We start from the raw sequence: 17,270 nt of genomic DNA on the forward strand, positions 1-17,270 counted from the left end.
ATAACAAATATGTATAATCAAACAAAACAGATTGTGGCTCTGACTACAGCCCCCATTTTGGAGACCATTATTCTAGCTGATATAAGACTTTCCCCCCCCATTCCACAAACATTTATTAAGTGCCTACTGTATACAAGGTGGGATGCTTGGTGATATATGACTTTCGTCAGGAGGCAACGTCTGAGAAGAAGCTTGAGTGGATAGAATGCTAACGTTGGAATCAGCAGACTTGGATCCAAATCCCACTTCAGATATTTACTGGCTTTATGACCTTGGATAGTCATTTAACTTCTCTAGGCCTCAGTTTCCTCACCTATAAAATGAAGGGTTGAATTTGATCACTTATAACATCCCTTTTAGCTCTAAATCTATGATTCCCATGAATTATATCTAGTAATTCACATACAGAAAAAGACTAAATGGTAGACCCCAGTCTGAGCTTGTTAATAGTCATTATACATCACCAAGTCTTTTACAACCTTTTTCATTGATCTTACAGTGACATTATTTTTACACCTATGGCCTACTGATAGGATTAAGAGACTACTTTATGCTATGAACCTTTCTTAAAATTTCAGCCTCAGTTTTCTTCTATTACTATTATTTGAATTTTAAAACTAATAAATAATAAAAGAGCAAATAGCGAAATGTAACAACAGGTAACAGATAAAAACAATGAATATGTGTGCAAATAAGTACTACCACAAAGCAAGACACAGAATCATGGACACAAGTAATAGCTGCGCAATATATGCAAACAATTAGCATATGAATAAGAAAGCAATATCCAGTATGGTAGCACCATGGGTGAAGAAGTAGCAGCCTTATCATTAATGCAAACTTTAGCACATTAATAATTTAAAGTCATTGTAAGTACAAGGCATTTGCATCCTAAGAAATATAGCAGATAGATTATGAATGAGGAAATTTCCATGGTGAAACAAAATTAAAATTTATTATGGAAAAAAAGTAAAAAAAACCCCAAAAACCTGGGTGGGAAAAAGCAATTCCAGTGGAGAAAAAGTTACAAATTAGAATCGGGAATAATTTTTTGTTAAAATAGCAAAATAGTTTATTTGAAAAGGAAATATTCTTCTGTTCCAAAACAGCACACACACACACACACACAAAATCCACAATGAACATCCTTTCCCCCATATGACTGCCATGTGTCATTGAAGCAAACCTGCTCAAAACAGAATAAAGCAAGTAAACAAATAAATGAAAAAAAAAAGTCACAATAGCCCCCATGAATCCCAACATATGATAGGTTTGGTATAAACTGAGGATGCATTGAACAGGTATCCCAGGTAATATGAGACACTACATGGTAGTTCAGCCCAGACCCAGCTTGGGTCTTATATTGTCACTTTGTTAATTAACTAACCAGGGAGGGAAACTTTTTCACGTGCCTTCACAAATGAACTTGTGTAGTGCATCAATGCCATCCACTCACCCTAGCAAGCTGCTGCTACAGATTTCTAGGCAAAGAAGAAACCTTCACTGACCCAGGCTCAGTATCAAGCTAGGCCCTAGATTCTAGGGTTAATACAAACATGGCTCTGAATATTGGACAACTATAGGAAACTCATGGTCTCTGTTCCTACCTTGTATCCAGGAAATTTACTAGCTCTATCTGACCCTCTGTGATAAAGGCAATACAGACCTTTCTGTGATCTCTTAGTTTGTTGAACATAGCAACATAAAAAGCCAAAGAAACTGTCAATCATTCCCCTTCTTTGAGGTATGTAAGGGACAGTCCAGTAATAGATCAGAGGGAAGAAGAATAAAGGAGGAGAGTTGTGTTTATCTCTGTGTATGCCCATTGCCTTAGCCCTGGATCTCAGAGGCTAAATGTAAAGATGGAAATGGCAATGTGGAAACAGAGGTCAGTCATTCTGGCCCTGGCTCAGCCCTCCATTGTTTGTGGTAGCTGATAGGCTCCTGGATTCTAGACTCCTTAATCCAGCTCCCTATGCTGGTCTGTACAGGTAGATCCCAAACACTGCCAGTAAAGCTTTGGGCTGAAGCCATTGCTGTCATTCAAAATCCGTACTCAATTCTCCTTTCAAGAATTCTGGCCATAGCAGATAGTAACTGATTCTCTTCAATCGATCACAAGATAACTTCTTATGTGGCAGCATTAGCTTTTATGCAATTATCCACAGTTCCTGTGATCTTTTCAAATTGATTAAGGACTAATTCATCCCCAGTTCACTTTTGATTTGCTGATTCATTTGAGATGTCTGTGCCTTCTGTGATTAATTGGAGTGAGGGTGGACACCCTCCCCCTCCCATAATGCCATTGATCAACAATACTTCCAGATGGTTTTTGAGGTATGCTATCACAGCTCAAAGAATCTTCTTAGATTCTTTTGGGACCAGATGGAAGTTGGTGAGTTGGATCTTGTGGGCTGGGCACATCTCAGGCACATTGCACATCCCACTCAGTGCCTAGACAATGAAAACATGTCTGTCCTCATTTTTTTACTTAAAAAAATTAAGAATTTGACAAACATCAACAAACATGGATATTTCCTTATGCAAAGAACAAAAAAGAGGGTTGCATAAGAACCCATGAATCTCTATTCTATACAGCTTGTTTTTTCTAAAGTATATGTTAAGTTTTACACATTAGTACCAACACTGCTTTGTCTGCATCCCTTCTAAATTCCTTCTATTCTCTTCTGTGTTTAAAAAATATTTCACTGATATACATTTCCCTTTTTCCTTTCTTTATCTTGTCTTCATAAAGCACTTACTGACCTCTTTCTCAATACCTTACTTCACAAGTTTGGTTTCTTCCTTTCTTACCCACACAACTCTTCCCAAAGTCAGAATCTTTGATTCTTTGCATCCTGGACAGAAAACCATAGCTCAAGTCTGGTTTCCTTTTGCTCCAAAGCCAAGTCTTTTGGTGGAGCTCAAAAAAAAAAATAGGTTACATACAATAATTGTGCTACATGTTAATGAGACAGAATCATCTCACATAAATGACTATAATTAATATTACTTTTACACAGTCAAATTAAGTCTTTGTATATGTATATTTTTTCTTTTTCTTTCTTCTTTTTTGTTACTTCTGCGGTATCTCTAAATAGTATCACTGTTGTCACTCTCCTTTGATGCTAGGTAGCTTAATCCCCCCCAAATACATTAACACTCACATTTTAGCCAAATATAGTCACTCCCCCGCAGGCTAGGTTCTTTTTGCACTGCTCTCTGCACTCCCACACCCCACCTCCAGATCTCTGATCTCCATCTAGTGGTCCCAAAGGGAAGTAGGTGCCCTAATGCTGTCCTCCATTTTCCTTGCCAAATCCAGACATTGGATGCCCAGTGGGAAGCAGGAATCATAAGGCTATCTTCTTCCCCAACCTTCTACACAATCTGGGGCTGCCTTTATAGAGAAGGGGATGGGAGTGCCAGTGTCCAACCAAGAGAGCAAAATGGCCTAACCATCTGCAATGCTGCTATGCTGTCCATGCTCCAAGCCATCAGAATCTGACTAGCCAAAGTACACTAGGGACCCCTGGACCTTGCCATCTGTCCTTCAGCTACACCTTTTGGAACACCAAGCCCTTCTATCAACCATGTAGTAGAACCCTTCTCTATATGTTATGTCTCCCCCTTAGAATATGATCTCTTTGAGAGCAAGATCTATCTCTTTTTTATATTTGTTCTCACAGCATTTAATACAATATTTGGCTCATAGCAAGTGCTTAAAAAATAATTTTTTCATTTATTCACTCATTCTCATCAATTTCCAAGGCTGATGCCCCCTATTACTCATCCTACATACTTTCTATTTTACACTTTCCTATGTTTTTCCCATTCTAAGAAGTCTCTGGTCTAAGCCAGTGGTTTCTCATTTTTATGTAGTGACAACCTCCTTTTAAAAATGGTTGTGCCCCCCATTTTCATAAAATAATCTATGCAAATAATCAGAACTCACATTTTGTCTAAATAAAATTATAATTTTAAGACAACAGACATGATAAAAATAGTGAACAGATGTTTATTGATGAATTTATTTATGCTTCATATTCATAGCTTAAAACAAACCTCTATAACATTATTTTTAAAACATTATGACTTAAATTATTTATTATTAAGGTGGGTTCATTTTTTTTTGGCATAAACTTTCTCAAAATGTGATGATGTTGCTACTAATAATTCATCTAAAACCACTCACCTAGATCGACATCTTGCTTTATGACAGTTATAACAGAAAAACCTTCTTCACACAGCCAAAAGCCTAAGGACAATACAACAAAGTCAGTGCCAACACAGGACAGCTTCCCAGCACCACCAAAAATAGGCCAGGGACATATGTAGCCTGTAAGACTCTGTGTCTAAAGGTAGCAAGAGCAGAATGCTCTCCCAAGAAAGCCCCAGAGTAGTTATAAAAACAAAAAATTGTGGACCTTGGAAACCTTGAGGAAAGACAGTGACATGCGTGATTCCCCAATGCTCAGACTACAGCACCCCAAGTCCAGGGGCTTTAAGGTCCCTAACACTCTGCTTTGATATTCTAGAGAGGACCCTGAAGATCCAGCACTCTGAACATGCAGAGATCCAGGGACGCTTAACCCATGAGGTGAAGGTCAATGCAGGAACCCAAGTGACTCAGGACCAGACTAAGCTAGGCCAATCACCCTATTCAAAAGTGCTGACCCTGTCACAAAGCCCCAGTTCAGGAGCTAAAGTGGGAGAGGTAAATAAACCAAAGAAAATACTAACCAGTATAAACATTATAGCAAGTCTGATGACCATCAAAAAGATGAGAATGACTCCATTAAAATTTCAAGCAAATACTCAAAGAGAAAAAAAAATTGCATTTTCCACAAAAACTACATGAATAACTAGAAGAAATGGAGCGAGAAATGGAAATGAAATAAAAGTTGAAAAAAAAAAGAAATAAAAGCTCTATAGGAAAGAATTGAAAGGAAAATAAATAGCTTAGAAGCAAAAGTCATGAACCTTACCTAAGAAATGAACTCCCTAGAATAGATCAAATGGAAATCAGTGACTCCGTGAGGAAGCAAAACATATTAAATCGAAAGATTCAAAATTTAGGGTCTCTAATATTTTAAAAATGACCTGGAAAAAAAGTCAGGGAGAGATAATTTAATAATCATTGGACTCCCTGAAACAATTTTTTAAAAAAGTCTGGACACTATATTTCAAGAAATCATAAATGAAAATTGCCCAGACATGATTGAATTAAAGAAAGAAAAAAATCTGCCAATCACTTTCTGAAATAAACCCCCAAAAGAAGTCCTAGGATTGTCATAGCCAAAATCCAAAGCTTCCATAATAAAGGGAAAATACTGCAAGCATCCAGAAAGAAGCAGTTTAAGGATCAAAGAAACTACAGTCAGGATCACACAGGACCTATCAGCTTTTATTTAAATGAGAGGAGATCCTGGAATACAATATTATAAATGGAAAAAGAAATACAAGAAATACATTCTTATAACCAAGAATAACTTGCCTTGCAAAGATAAGCATAATTCTATAAGGGAAAAAAAGGATCTTTAATGAAATAGAAGGCTTTTAAGAATTTCTGATGAAAAGACAACTGGAGTTGAGTAGGAACTTTAAAATACAAATTTAATAATTCAGAGATTTCTAGAAAGGTGAATTTAATTTGAGCATTGGAAAGAGCTGCATAATGATCTAATGTTAACATTTTAAGAGTAGGAGAATAATAATTGTCCCTTCAGAACCTTAATGTCTTCAAAAGTTATTAAGGGAGTTACATTTAAAAAACAAAACCAAAGATCCTAGGAGTGGATTCATTTTACTGTGAGGGTTTTAAGAGGGGAAAGAGAAGAGGAAGTAAAAGGAGTAATATAAAAAAGAGGAAGAAGGGTATGGAACTTGACATTTCTCAAAATTGGGGTGCTTGAAGAGCATAAAATGAGCATGGTGGCATAAACCTGTATAAACTTGTAATCCCTACCACCAGAAAGGCTGAGAATGACAGATCTCTTGAGCTCAGGAGTTCTGAGTGGCAGTGGGTTATCCATGGCATGAGTGGCAAACCCTTGGGGTCAAGGATTAAGTTGTATAGGGAGCAGTGAGCCAATCTGGGTCACATACAGATCACAGCTCCCATACCAATGAGTGGTGAGACCTTGCCCATGAGTATCCACTGCATTTCCAGCCTAGGCAAGATAAAGAGACCCAGTCTTCAAGAAAAGAATGAAAGAAAAGAGTATATACAGCATGGAGGAAGGAGAGGACAATGCAGACAAATGAATCTCATCTGAAGTGTACAAATGAGTCTTTTTTTTTTTTTTGGCTAGGCAATGGGGTGTAGTGACTTGCCCAAGGTCACACAGCTAGTAAGTGTTATGTGTCTGGATTTGAACTCAGGTCCTCCTGAATCCAGGACTGGTGCTCTATCCACTGAGCCACCTAGCTGCCCCACAAATGAGTCTTGAACAGACACAAACACACACACATACACACACATGCTTCATTAGGATATGATGAGCTCCTTGAATGCAAGGACTGTCTTTTTGTTTTTCTTTGTATTCCTTAATTAGCACAGTGCCTGCCACAAGGTAAGCATTCAATAAATGCTTATTGACTGAAATTCCCTAGGGGCAGAATTAGGAATCAATGAGTTGATGGAGATCAAAGTAAGAAGACTGGGGAGAACTATTTATATAATGACGTTAACATTATGGAGAAAAACAACTTTGAAAGGCTTTAGAACTCTGATCAAAGCAGTGACAAACCATGAGTCCAAAGACTGAAGCTGAAACATACCATTCATATTCTTCTAGAGAGGTGAGAAACTTAAAATGCAGAGAAAAGGAAAGACAAATGTTTTCAGATAGATAATGTGGGAATTCATTTTGCTGGATGATGCACATTTGTGATCAGGACTTTCTTTTTCTTGTTTTTAGGTGGGGATAGGAAGGAGGAACCGTTTATAAGTGTATGTAAAAATAGAAAAATAAATTTAAAAAATTTAAAAATAAAAGTTTAAAATAGAAGTAGAAATATCTTTTCTAGTTAAGATTATTACTTTCCCTATCTCCTGAAACAATGGTACTTTGACTCACTAAAGGATTAAGATATTGATCATAGGGAGAAAGCTCTTTCAATCTTCGGGGGGATGTGGTCAAGGAAGGAATGGAGTAGTTCCAGTGAAAGATCAAGCTACTATTATTAGTGACTATTGTTCTGGAATATTTACCCAAAAACTGTATTTTATGTATATGCAACTTTTTTCTCCAAGATTCCTATAAAGGTTGCCTCAAATTGTCTTGGGGTAGAGATATGTCTGAGAGAATAGGAGTAGGGGTGGGAAGAGACAGCCAGTTTGAACAGTTTTCTCTCTAAGCTAGAAAGGAGGCTTTCAGTGAGTCTACAGAAGATAAACTTAATCTTATCCAGTTACAAAAAGCAGTAGTTTTATCCCCCTACATAATAGTCCACAAAATATCAAATATAGAAGAATAGTAACAGGATAGCAACTTGTCTCAGGATCATTTCCTTCTAAACTCTAACAAAAAGATGAAAATGAAGAAATAACAATAGTAATATTAAAACAGAGCCAAAGTATGAATGTGACATTTACAAATAAATGGGTCACATCCACATAAGACACATTAACAACAAAATTTTTAAGGAGTGAGTTATGGTTGTGTATGTCAAGAAAGTCACAAGATTAAAAGCCAAAATTCAACAAGGGCAACAGATTTAGAGCAATTAACACCTTTGAAATACTAGTCTTACTGGGAGCCAAGATGGCGAGTGAAAAGGTAGTCGCTCTCACTCTCCCCTATCAACCTCTGAAAACCCAGAAAATATCACCCCAGAAAAAAAACCCTGAAATACCTGAACTAGAAGAAAGACGAGGAGCAGCAGTGCAGCAGCCCAGCGGTGCCTCAGCAAAAATAAGGGAGGCAGAACTACAAGGGGCCCCAGGAGGATAAGCACCCTGCGGCATTCATCTGAAAGGAGGTGAAGAAAACAACCTAAAGACTTCCTAAAGCCCCAGACTTGCTGATTCCAACCCAACACCAGGCGAGCTGTAGGAACCCTGAAGCCTCCAATTGTGAAGAAATCCTGAAGCCCAGGTGGTAGAGCAGGCAAACACCAACACCTGGACCTTTGAGTGCCTCAGTGAGGTGGGGGGAACCGGTGGAAACCAGCTCAGAAAACCACCAGGAGCTATGGCACTCCACTGCAAAGGGTGCATTAGCAGAAAGGAGGGAGACAACACTGCAGGGGGCCCCAGGCAGATAAACACCCTGCAGCACCCATCTAAAAGGAGCTGAAGAAAGCCAAAGGAAAGGAAAAGCAGGCAACCTAGAATTGCCTGAAAGTTCCAGCCTTGCTGATTCCAGCCCAACACAAGGTAAGCTGCCAGAAACCTACAGCCTCCAATTCCCAGCATAAGAGGCCCCAGCACACAAAGCCAGTGACCAAGACCTAGGCTCCCAACACAAGAAGCTTGGGTCAGTACCCTCTGTTCCCCAGCAGGAGAGCTCAATCTCTTTAAAGGCCAGGGAATAAAGAAACACCATGAGTAAAAAGAAACGTACCATAGATTCATATTATGAGAAGAGTGAAGATCAAGACAGAAATTCTGAAGAGGACAACATTGTCAACAAACCCACATCTGCAACAACAAAAGGGAATATGAACTGGTCTGAAGCCCAAAAAGCCTTCTTAGAAGAGCTCAAGAAGGATTTTAATAGTCAAATGAGAGAGGTAAAGAGTCCTTCAAAAATACAATTGGCCAATTGGAAAAAAAATACACTGAAGAAAACAAGTCCCTAAAAAACACAATTGGCCAATTGAAGAAGGAAGTACAAAAACTAACAGAAGAAAACAATCTGTTAAAAACTAGAATTGGACAAATGGAAACTAATGTCTCTATGAGAGAGCAAGAATCAGTCAAACAGAAACAAAAAAATGAAAAAATAGATGAAAACATAAAATACCTCATCAGTAAAACAACCGACCTGGAAAATCGACTCAGGAGAGACAATTTAAAAATTATTGGACTACCTGAAAATCATGATGAAAAAAAGAGCCTGGACAGTATCTTTCAGGAAATCATAAAGGAAAACTGCCCAGAAGTCCTAGAACCAGAAGGGAAAATAACCATAGAAAGAATCCACCGATCACCACCTGAAAGAGATCCCAAATTGACAACACCAAGAAATATAATAGCAAAATTCCAAAATTACCAGATGAAAGAGAAGGTGCTGCAAGCAGCCAGAAAGAAACAATTTAAATATCATGGAACCACAGTCAGGATTACACAGGACCTTGCAGCTTCTACATTAAAAGACCACAGGGCATGGAACATGATATTCTGTAAGGCAAAGGAGCTTGGAATGCAGCCAAGGATCAATTACCCAGCAAAAATGAGCATCATTTTTCAAGGGAGGAGGTGGATATTCAACAAATAGGAGACTTCCAAACTTTCCTGATAAAAAGACCAGAGCTCAACAAAAAATTTGATCTTCAAGTACAAGACTCAAGGACTTAAAAAGGTAAATGAGACAGAAGGATACAATATGTTGTTAATAAGGGGGGCTGTTTAAACCCCTACAAGGGAATATGAGACTTGCAACCCTTGAGAACTGTATTGTTATTACACCTTGTTAAAGGAGTATACATAAAGAGGGTGGATATTAGTTGACTTTGATGTAATGATAAAAAAAAATCTAATCAAGTGGGTTAAATGGATCCAAATAAGTGGATCAATCTGATCTTAGAAAATGTACTGAGAAAGGAGGATGCAGACAAGGGTAAATTACATTACAGGAAAAGACACAAAATCCTATTACAGCAGAGGGAAAGAAGGTGGGGAAGCATTGTTTGAACCTTACTCTCATCAGATTTGGCTCAAGAAGGGCATAATATAATCAGTTAGGAATAGAAATCTAACTTGCCCTATAGGCAGTAGGAGGGAAAAGGGGAAAGAAAAGGGAGGGGGGGAAAGAAGGGAGGGAAGCAGCAGTAAGAGTAAAGGGGAAGAAAAGGGAAAGGGATAATAAAAGGGGGAAAGGACTGAAGGAGGCGGTGGTCAAAAGCAAAACACTAGTGAAGAGGAGAAAGGAAAAAGGAGAAAGAAAAGCATAAATAGGGGGGTAAAAGGATGGAGAAAAAGACACAGATAGTAATCATAACTGTGAATGTGAATGATGGTTCCTCCTATTGGTTTTAATTTTTACTTACAACTTCACTAATGTGAAAATATGTTTAATGGGTATGTAAATGTAAAGCCTATATCAGATTGTGTGCAGTCTTGGGGAGGATGGGGGGGAGGAAGGGGGAGAAAAATTTTCAGCTCAAAAGCATATGGAAGTGATTGTTGATAAATCAAAATAAATTAATTTTAAAAAAGGAAAAAAAAAGAAATACTAGTCTTTATGAATACCTTGGGAAAAGTAGATAACAATGATACAGGAAATATTTAAACAAAAACTTATACAATATTTTTTCAAGTATATGGCCTACCATACATGGGCAGCTATGGAAAGACAAATACCTCTTTATCAAAAAGGAGGAAGGAAACAGATCAATATTTTCAGGCTGCGTGATAAACATGTTAAAAAATTTCTAGAAATACTTCCTGAACAAACAGATGCCACTTACAGAGCAATAATAAAAGCTGATAATAGAGATACACCATTAGATTTATGGAATGTAACTTTTATTTGAACCTATGAGATGGCAAAGATCCAAAATGCAATCAAAAATCCCCCCAAGGTGAACACCATTGAACAATATGTCATTAGAGAAACATTGAGCAAGTGGTGGAGTCTGGCAGACATGTACTTAAGCAGAGGAGTTCATTTAGTGATAAAAGATCAGATCATTAGTAGTAGAAAATACAGAAAGTAAGGAGCCCAGATTTATTGCTCAATGAAGATTTTTCAAGGAAACCGTAGAAACTGTGAAATGTACCCCAGGTTGCCAAAATTTAGCATGTATTGAATACCTAGACACAATCAAGAAGATAGAATTATTCACAAGAAACTGCTATTTTTCATAAATTTGCAGATAACAAATCCTTGTTTTATAAATCTGGCACAGTGGGTAGCTTGACACCATGCAGCCAAGGCCACAGGACTGTTGACCTATGCCAATTCCTGTTCTTTACTTTCCATCACAGTTTGTTTGACTTATCAAGAGGGGACATAAGATTCCCTTAATTGTCATATTCATTGGCTTTTCATTCCTGTCCTAGTTACTTCAGTAAAAGATGCTACTAACAGAGTTGTTAATTATCAGATGGTTATGGGCTCAAAGTCTAGGGTTTTCTCAAGCAAGCTGGGAAGTAAAAAAAAAAAGGTTAAAAAAAAAAGGTGCCTAGCATATATAGATATGACCAGAGATGAAATAGGTAACTTATTCCCATATAAAAAAGGGAATGTTAAGCAATAAAGAATCATAGAATAAATAGAGCACAATTCAGTAACTTATCACTAATAGTAACATATAATTGGGCTAATATTTAAGCCTTACTAGAACATAAACTTTTTTTTTCCAAGTCTGCTAATTTTCCAATTAATAATATATCTTTACTGAGGACAGACCAATTAAATACCAAGTGTGATTGATGTGTGATCTTAATTTTGGAGGACTTCTTCCTCGTCACAAACATGATCCTAATGCTATTACTTGGACCACTCTGCTAGATGTTGCCCTTGTCTCAAGCACTGGTAGGCCTTCATTGATATTTTGATGTTTATAAGAATCATGGGAACATAAGATTATAGACTTAGAGGTGGAATGGATCTTTGAGACCAACGAGCTGAATATATTCATTTACAGATAAGGCATGTGTATTACCCATGTAGTTTATGTGTGTATGTCCTAAATTTGGTTTGAGAAAGGGCTTTCACAGATACCTTGAGGACCTTGCCTGCTCCTTTCTGAGAAAGATTTTAATTCTTGCCTAAAGCGGATTAGGAGCAGGGGCCATGAACCTGGACACTTTGTTCTCCTTAAAGAAGGGGCAGCTAGATGGTGCAGTGGATAGAGTGCTGGGCCTGGACTCATCTTCCTGAGTCAAAATCTGGCCTCAGATACTTACTAGCTGTGTGACATTTAAATCATTTAATCCTGTTGGCCCCAGTTCTTTATCTGTAAAATAAGCTGGAGGAGGAAATGGCAGACTGCTCCAGTATCTCTGCCAAGAAAACTCCAAATGGGGTCACAAAGCATCAGACACCCCTGAAAAACAATTGAATAATAACAACCAGACTATAATTATATATACCTGCACCACTAAATATTGATAATCAAAGGAAATTATTTTTAAGTTCAAGCAACTTTCCTGACCGCTATACCATAAAAGGGAAGGAGTGTCCCAAGCTTATTTCTGAAGGCTTGACCCCTTCCTGATGAATGTAAGTTATACAAAAAACCATCACAAATAGTGGCTAGTGAGTAAATCCATTTATCTCAGTAGCTAGCAAATAGAAATCAAAAGAAATGCAGATTAGAGTGTTCCAGACAATACACAGAGTAAATGAGCTCTTTCATTAGGAGCAAGATATCTTAGCTCAACCAGTCTCATCCAAGGGAAAACTCCCCAAAGTCTGTAGGGAGACAGGCACCAGTTCTTTCTACATATCTGCTGCTTCCCAAAGTTTTTTCTTTCTTCTCCTTGGGTTTCACCCTAAAGAGGGTTTTGAACTATATATCTTCTCTTGAAGCAAGAAAAAAAGTGCCTCCTTTTGTGCCAATTCCACCCCTCACTCAGGCATTCAGTATAGAGTCATTCTCCTCTTCACCAATGAGGAGGGTCTTATGCACATATTTCAGGCTTGAGCCCAGGATTACATGCAACAGAGGCTAAATGATTTATTCAAAGTCACACAACTAATTATCTGAGGTAGCATTTGCACCAAGGTCTTCCATACTCCAGGTTCAGTGCCCTGTGCACTACATAATGCTGCCTCCTAAGTTCTATGCTTAAGGAAAGGAAGCATGACAGGAGAGGAAAAGTGGTCAAGGTCCTCCAGTATAAGCCAACAGTTAAGTGAATACACATGCTTCTTGGGAAGAAGGGGCCAGAGCCCCAGCCCTGCCATCACTCTGAGGTGGGATAGGACTCATCCTCCTTCCATCTCTGGACTAGACGCATTGTGTCAGCAGTCTCCAAAAGATCAAACATCCAGACGTCATCTCTTCTTCTATGCTAGTGCGGCACCCCCAAACATCGGCTTTTCTGGCTCAGAGATCAGTTGAAGGGAGCAGGAGACTCAACCCAGTGATAAGCCATCCATGGCTGGAAACAGGTAAAAATAAATTAAAACACCCTTTGGAATTCAACAAAGAGACTATTAGATTAGTAGTATTATTGTAGGCAAAGCTGTTGCTCACAATTTGTTGGACATATCAATGAACCTCCAAAACTAAAGAACATTTTTAATAGACATTACTATACTGGAAACAGGGCTGAAAGAAAAGCTGGTAGTCTGAAGGTGTTGGGGACAGTGATACTACAGTAGTACTGGGCTTACCTGCCTAGTAAAAGTATGTTCATTGTTGGTGGTGGTGGTAGTAGGCCTCTTCTCCACAGGAACTATACCTTTGGCCTTTGGCTTCCAGTCAGGCTGGAAGCAGGATGAGTGACTGAGGGGGAACTGGGGTGGGGGTGGGGGGCACAGCTATTTCCAGAGCTCTTGTGTATAGGGTCTTGTCTCTACTAGGGTTTGAGTAAGGTGATGGTAAAGATTGTAGGAAATCAGGTGTGGCCTTGAACAAATCCTCTTAATGAAAGAATTTGTTCTGTGAAGTTTAGATTCAGTCAAAGGGCCACATTTGAGGACCTAAAAGGCCACATGTAGCCTCGAGGCTGCAGGTTACCCCCGCCCCCCCTCCCCATCTAGTCTAACACCCTCATTTTACAGATGAGGCGGCAGGATCCCCACCTCTGGACTAGATGGTCTCTGAGTTCCCTTCCAGCTCTAGATTTAATGAATTTTTTTTAAAGGCAATTGGGGTTAAGTGACTTGCCCGGGGTCACACAACTAGTAAGTGTTATGAGTCTGAGGCCGAATTTGAACTCAGGTCCTCCTGACTTCAGGGCCGGTGCTCTATCCACTGTGCCGCCTAGCTGCCCCCGATTTAATGAATTTATTAAAAAAAATAAAATGAGATTGTTGGACTAGGATCACCAATTTGCTTGGTTATTTTCCTTTGTTCCTGAAAAGGACCAAAATGACATCACTATGTTGGAGTCAAGGTACAGTGTGTCCAACTGTGGTTGATCAGATCAATATGAGTACAGAAGGCTCTGATTTAGAGCCACAAAGGAATGCAAGGTCATCCCTTTTGTTTTACCAAAACAGATTCTGAGAATTTAAGACTTGCTGAAGTACATGCAAATAGAAGTAGAATTTGAACTGGGGTCCAGTGTAAGATCCTTTCCAACTCTAAAATTCTATGTCCCTGAGACCTGGTAGGTGAGAAAAACACAATTCTAGATACTTTTTACTCTTAGCTTCACCTTAGAGTAGAGGGGGAGGAAAGAGTATAGCGGAAGAAGGGTAGGGAGGTGACAGCCTGCCTCATCCACTTCACAGTTTTGCCCAGGGTCAGTCTTCTTTGTCTTTGACATTACCTGAATAAATAAAAATTCTATCAGAAGCTAGTTGAGGTCACATGCAATAGACTGCCAGCTTGAAGGGAACATTCGTCTTGAGATGTCTTTCTTATTTTTTGCAAGCTTTTCATATTTTAATATACATTAGCTCCTAATGGCAACATCAAACTGATGACCAGCATTTTCACTGATTTCACAAAACCCATACTACACCCTATCATCCCCACCAGCTATCATCCTTTATCTCTCTCTCTTTTTTTTTTGAAGCTGAACTGCTTGATAAAGCTGTCTACAGGCATTGTCTTCACTTCCTTTCCCCTCATTCTTTGAAAGTCTCCATAATCTGGTTTCCCATTTCATCACTGAACTGAAATGGCCATTTCCAAAGTCGCCAATATCGTCTTAATTGCCCAGTCTTATGGACATTCCTCAGTCTTCATCCTTTTTGACTTGTTCATGCCACATGACACCACTGACCACCCTCTCCTCCTTGATACTCTGTCCTCTGATTTATTAGCTCTCTGATACCTCTGTTGACTCTTCCTTAATCTCCTTTGCAGCAGTAGCATCCAGAACATAGCCTGTGATCATAGGTGTACTCGAAAAACAACTACCTATATATGGTTGGCCATATACTTTTTAAAATATTATACAATTTTTTGTTTAAATATTTTCTGTATCATTGTTGTTCATTTTTGCCAAGGTTTTCAACGATTCCCTATATACTGACTCATCTGCTCACACAGATTTAATTATGTTGATGACTTCCAGATATCTATTTCTAGCCTTTATCTTTCTCCTATATTCCAGTTCCACATCACCAACTGCCTGCAGGACAGCTCAAACTGTATGTCCCATAGATGTCCCAAACTCAACATGTCCAAAAATAAACCTATTTATCTTTGCTCCAAAACAAACCCTTCTTCTGAATTTCCCTATTTTTTCCAAAAGCATTGTACTTCTATTCACAGAGACTACAAATCTCCTGTCACTGAGACCTAGAAGGTGGGAAAAACAACTCCAGATGTTTACTTACTATCAGCTTCATGTCAGATTAGAGGGGGAGGAAAGTACAGAGAGGGATGGGTAGGCAGGATAGCCTGTTTCATCTACTTCACAGTTTTGCCCAGGGCCACTCTTGCTTGTCTTTGACACTATCTGAACAAATAAAAATTCTTCCTGAAGCTAGTTGAGGTCATCCTCTATCCATCTCTCTCTCTCTTTAACCACACATATCCACTCAATTGTCACATCTTGTCAGTCTTCATGACATCTCTTGTAACAATACTTCAAACATTTAAAGAACAACTAATTCCAATACTATATAAACTATTTGGGAAAATAGGTGAAGAAGGAGTCCTATCAAATTCTTTTTATGAGACAAATATGGTGCTGATACCTAAACTGGGAAGAGCCAAAACAGAGAAAGAAAAGTATAGACCAATTTCCCTAATGAATATAGATGCAAAAATTTTTTAATAAAATATTAGCAAAGAGATTATAATAACTTATCTTGAGGATAATAAACTATGACAGGTAGGATTTATACCAGGAACGCAGGGCTGGTTCAATATTAGGAAAAGTATCAGCATAATTGACCATATCAACAACAAAACCAACAGAAATCATATGATTATCTCAATAGATGCAGAAAAAGCATTTGACAAAATACAGCACCCGTTCCTATTAAAAACACTAGAGAGCATAGGGATGAATGGAGTCTTCCTTAAAATGACAAGATAGTATCTATCAAAAACCATCAGCAAGCATTATATGTAATGGGGATAAGCTAGAAGCATTTCCAATAAGATCAGGGGTGAAACAAGGCTGTCCATTATCACCACTGTTATTCAATATTGTGCTAGAAATGTTGGCTGTAGGAATTAGAGAAGAAAAAAACTGAAATAATTAGAATAGGCAAGGAAGAAACAAAGCTATCACTCTTTTCAGTTGTTATGATGGTATATTTAGAGAATCCCAGAAAACCAAGTGAAAAATTACTTGAAATAACAATACTTCACATGTGAGAGGCAATGTAGTATAGTGGAGACAGAGCTATCCTTGAAGCCAGGAAAACCTGGTTTTACAGAGAGGTTTCTGCCTCTCACATACTGACTGTGTGACCCTGAGTACCTCACTTAATTTTTCAATGGTCAAGGAAATTCTCTAAAACTCTAAGTTGCAGAGAAAGTACCACTAACCCTCACTGGAAGAACAGGGACTTTCCTCATTTGGGATTTCTCAATATCAATGAAATATCAACATCAGTTTCTCAATATCAATGTCCCTAGCCCTAAACTTATACATATACATGTGGTCTTTCTTTGTCAGACTGAGTTCCTTGAGATCAGTGACTGTTTTTGCTTTTATCTTTACATCCCCAGAGATTAGTAGGGTGTTTCTCACTTGATAGATGCTTGACAAATGCTCGGTGATTGATTGAAGAGATTTCAGTGGCCATGTACGCCAATCTATTACTGAACAAAAATCTCCCTTATTGTGAAATATGTTCACATCTAGCTTTTGCTTAAAGACCTGCAATAAGAAGGAACCAACTACAAATCTCCGGTGAGTTCTCTACTACCTCCTGAGGCAGCACATGTCCTTTTCTAAGTGAACCTGAGACTGGCCTTCAAGGTCTTAGCTGCTGCTTTGTATTTCTTTTGTG

The 17,270-nt window shown here is 38.4% G+C and overlaps 1 protein-coding gene across 2 annotated transcripts in view; it reads right to left on the reverse strand.

Moving 5' to 3' along the window:
• The window catches only part of MKS1 (MKS transition zone complex subunit 1), a 69,374-nt gene that overhangs the window by 27,211 nt on the left and 24,893 nt on the right, over positions 1-17,270 (reverse strand). Inside the window, exons 2-3 of one of the 2 annotated variants that reach the window (XM_078156091.1) lie at positions 4,196-4,258; positions 214-313 (exon numbers count right to left, since the gene is read on the reverse strand). The exons of the other annotated variant lie outside the window; for it this stretch is intronic. Of the exons in view, the coding sequence (XP_078012217.1) occupies positions 214-284 (71 nt within the window). The 5' untranslated portion in view covers positions 285-313; positions 4,196-4,258. The remainder of the gene's footprint in view (positions 1-213; positions 314-4,195; positions 4,259-17,270) is intronic. 2 annotated transcript variants of the gene reach the window in all.

The sequence above is a fragment of the Phascolarctos cinereus genome, unplaced genomic scaffold, assembly GCF_003287225.1.
Source record: "Phascolarctos cinereus isolate Bilbo 61053 unplaced genomic scaffold, phaCin_HiC Scaffold_5;HRSCAF=322, whole genome shotgun sequence".
NCBI lineage: Eukaryota > Metazoa > Chordata > Mammalia > Diprotodontia > Phascolarctidae > Phascolarctos > Phascolarctos cinereus.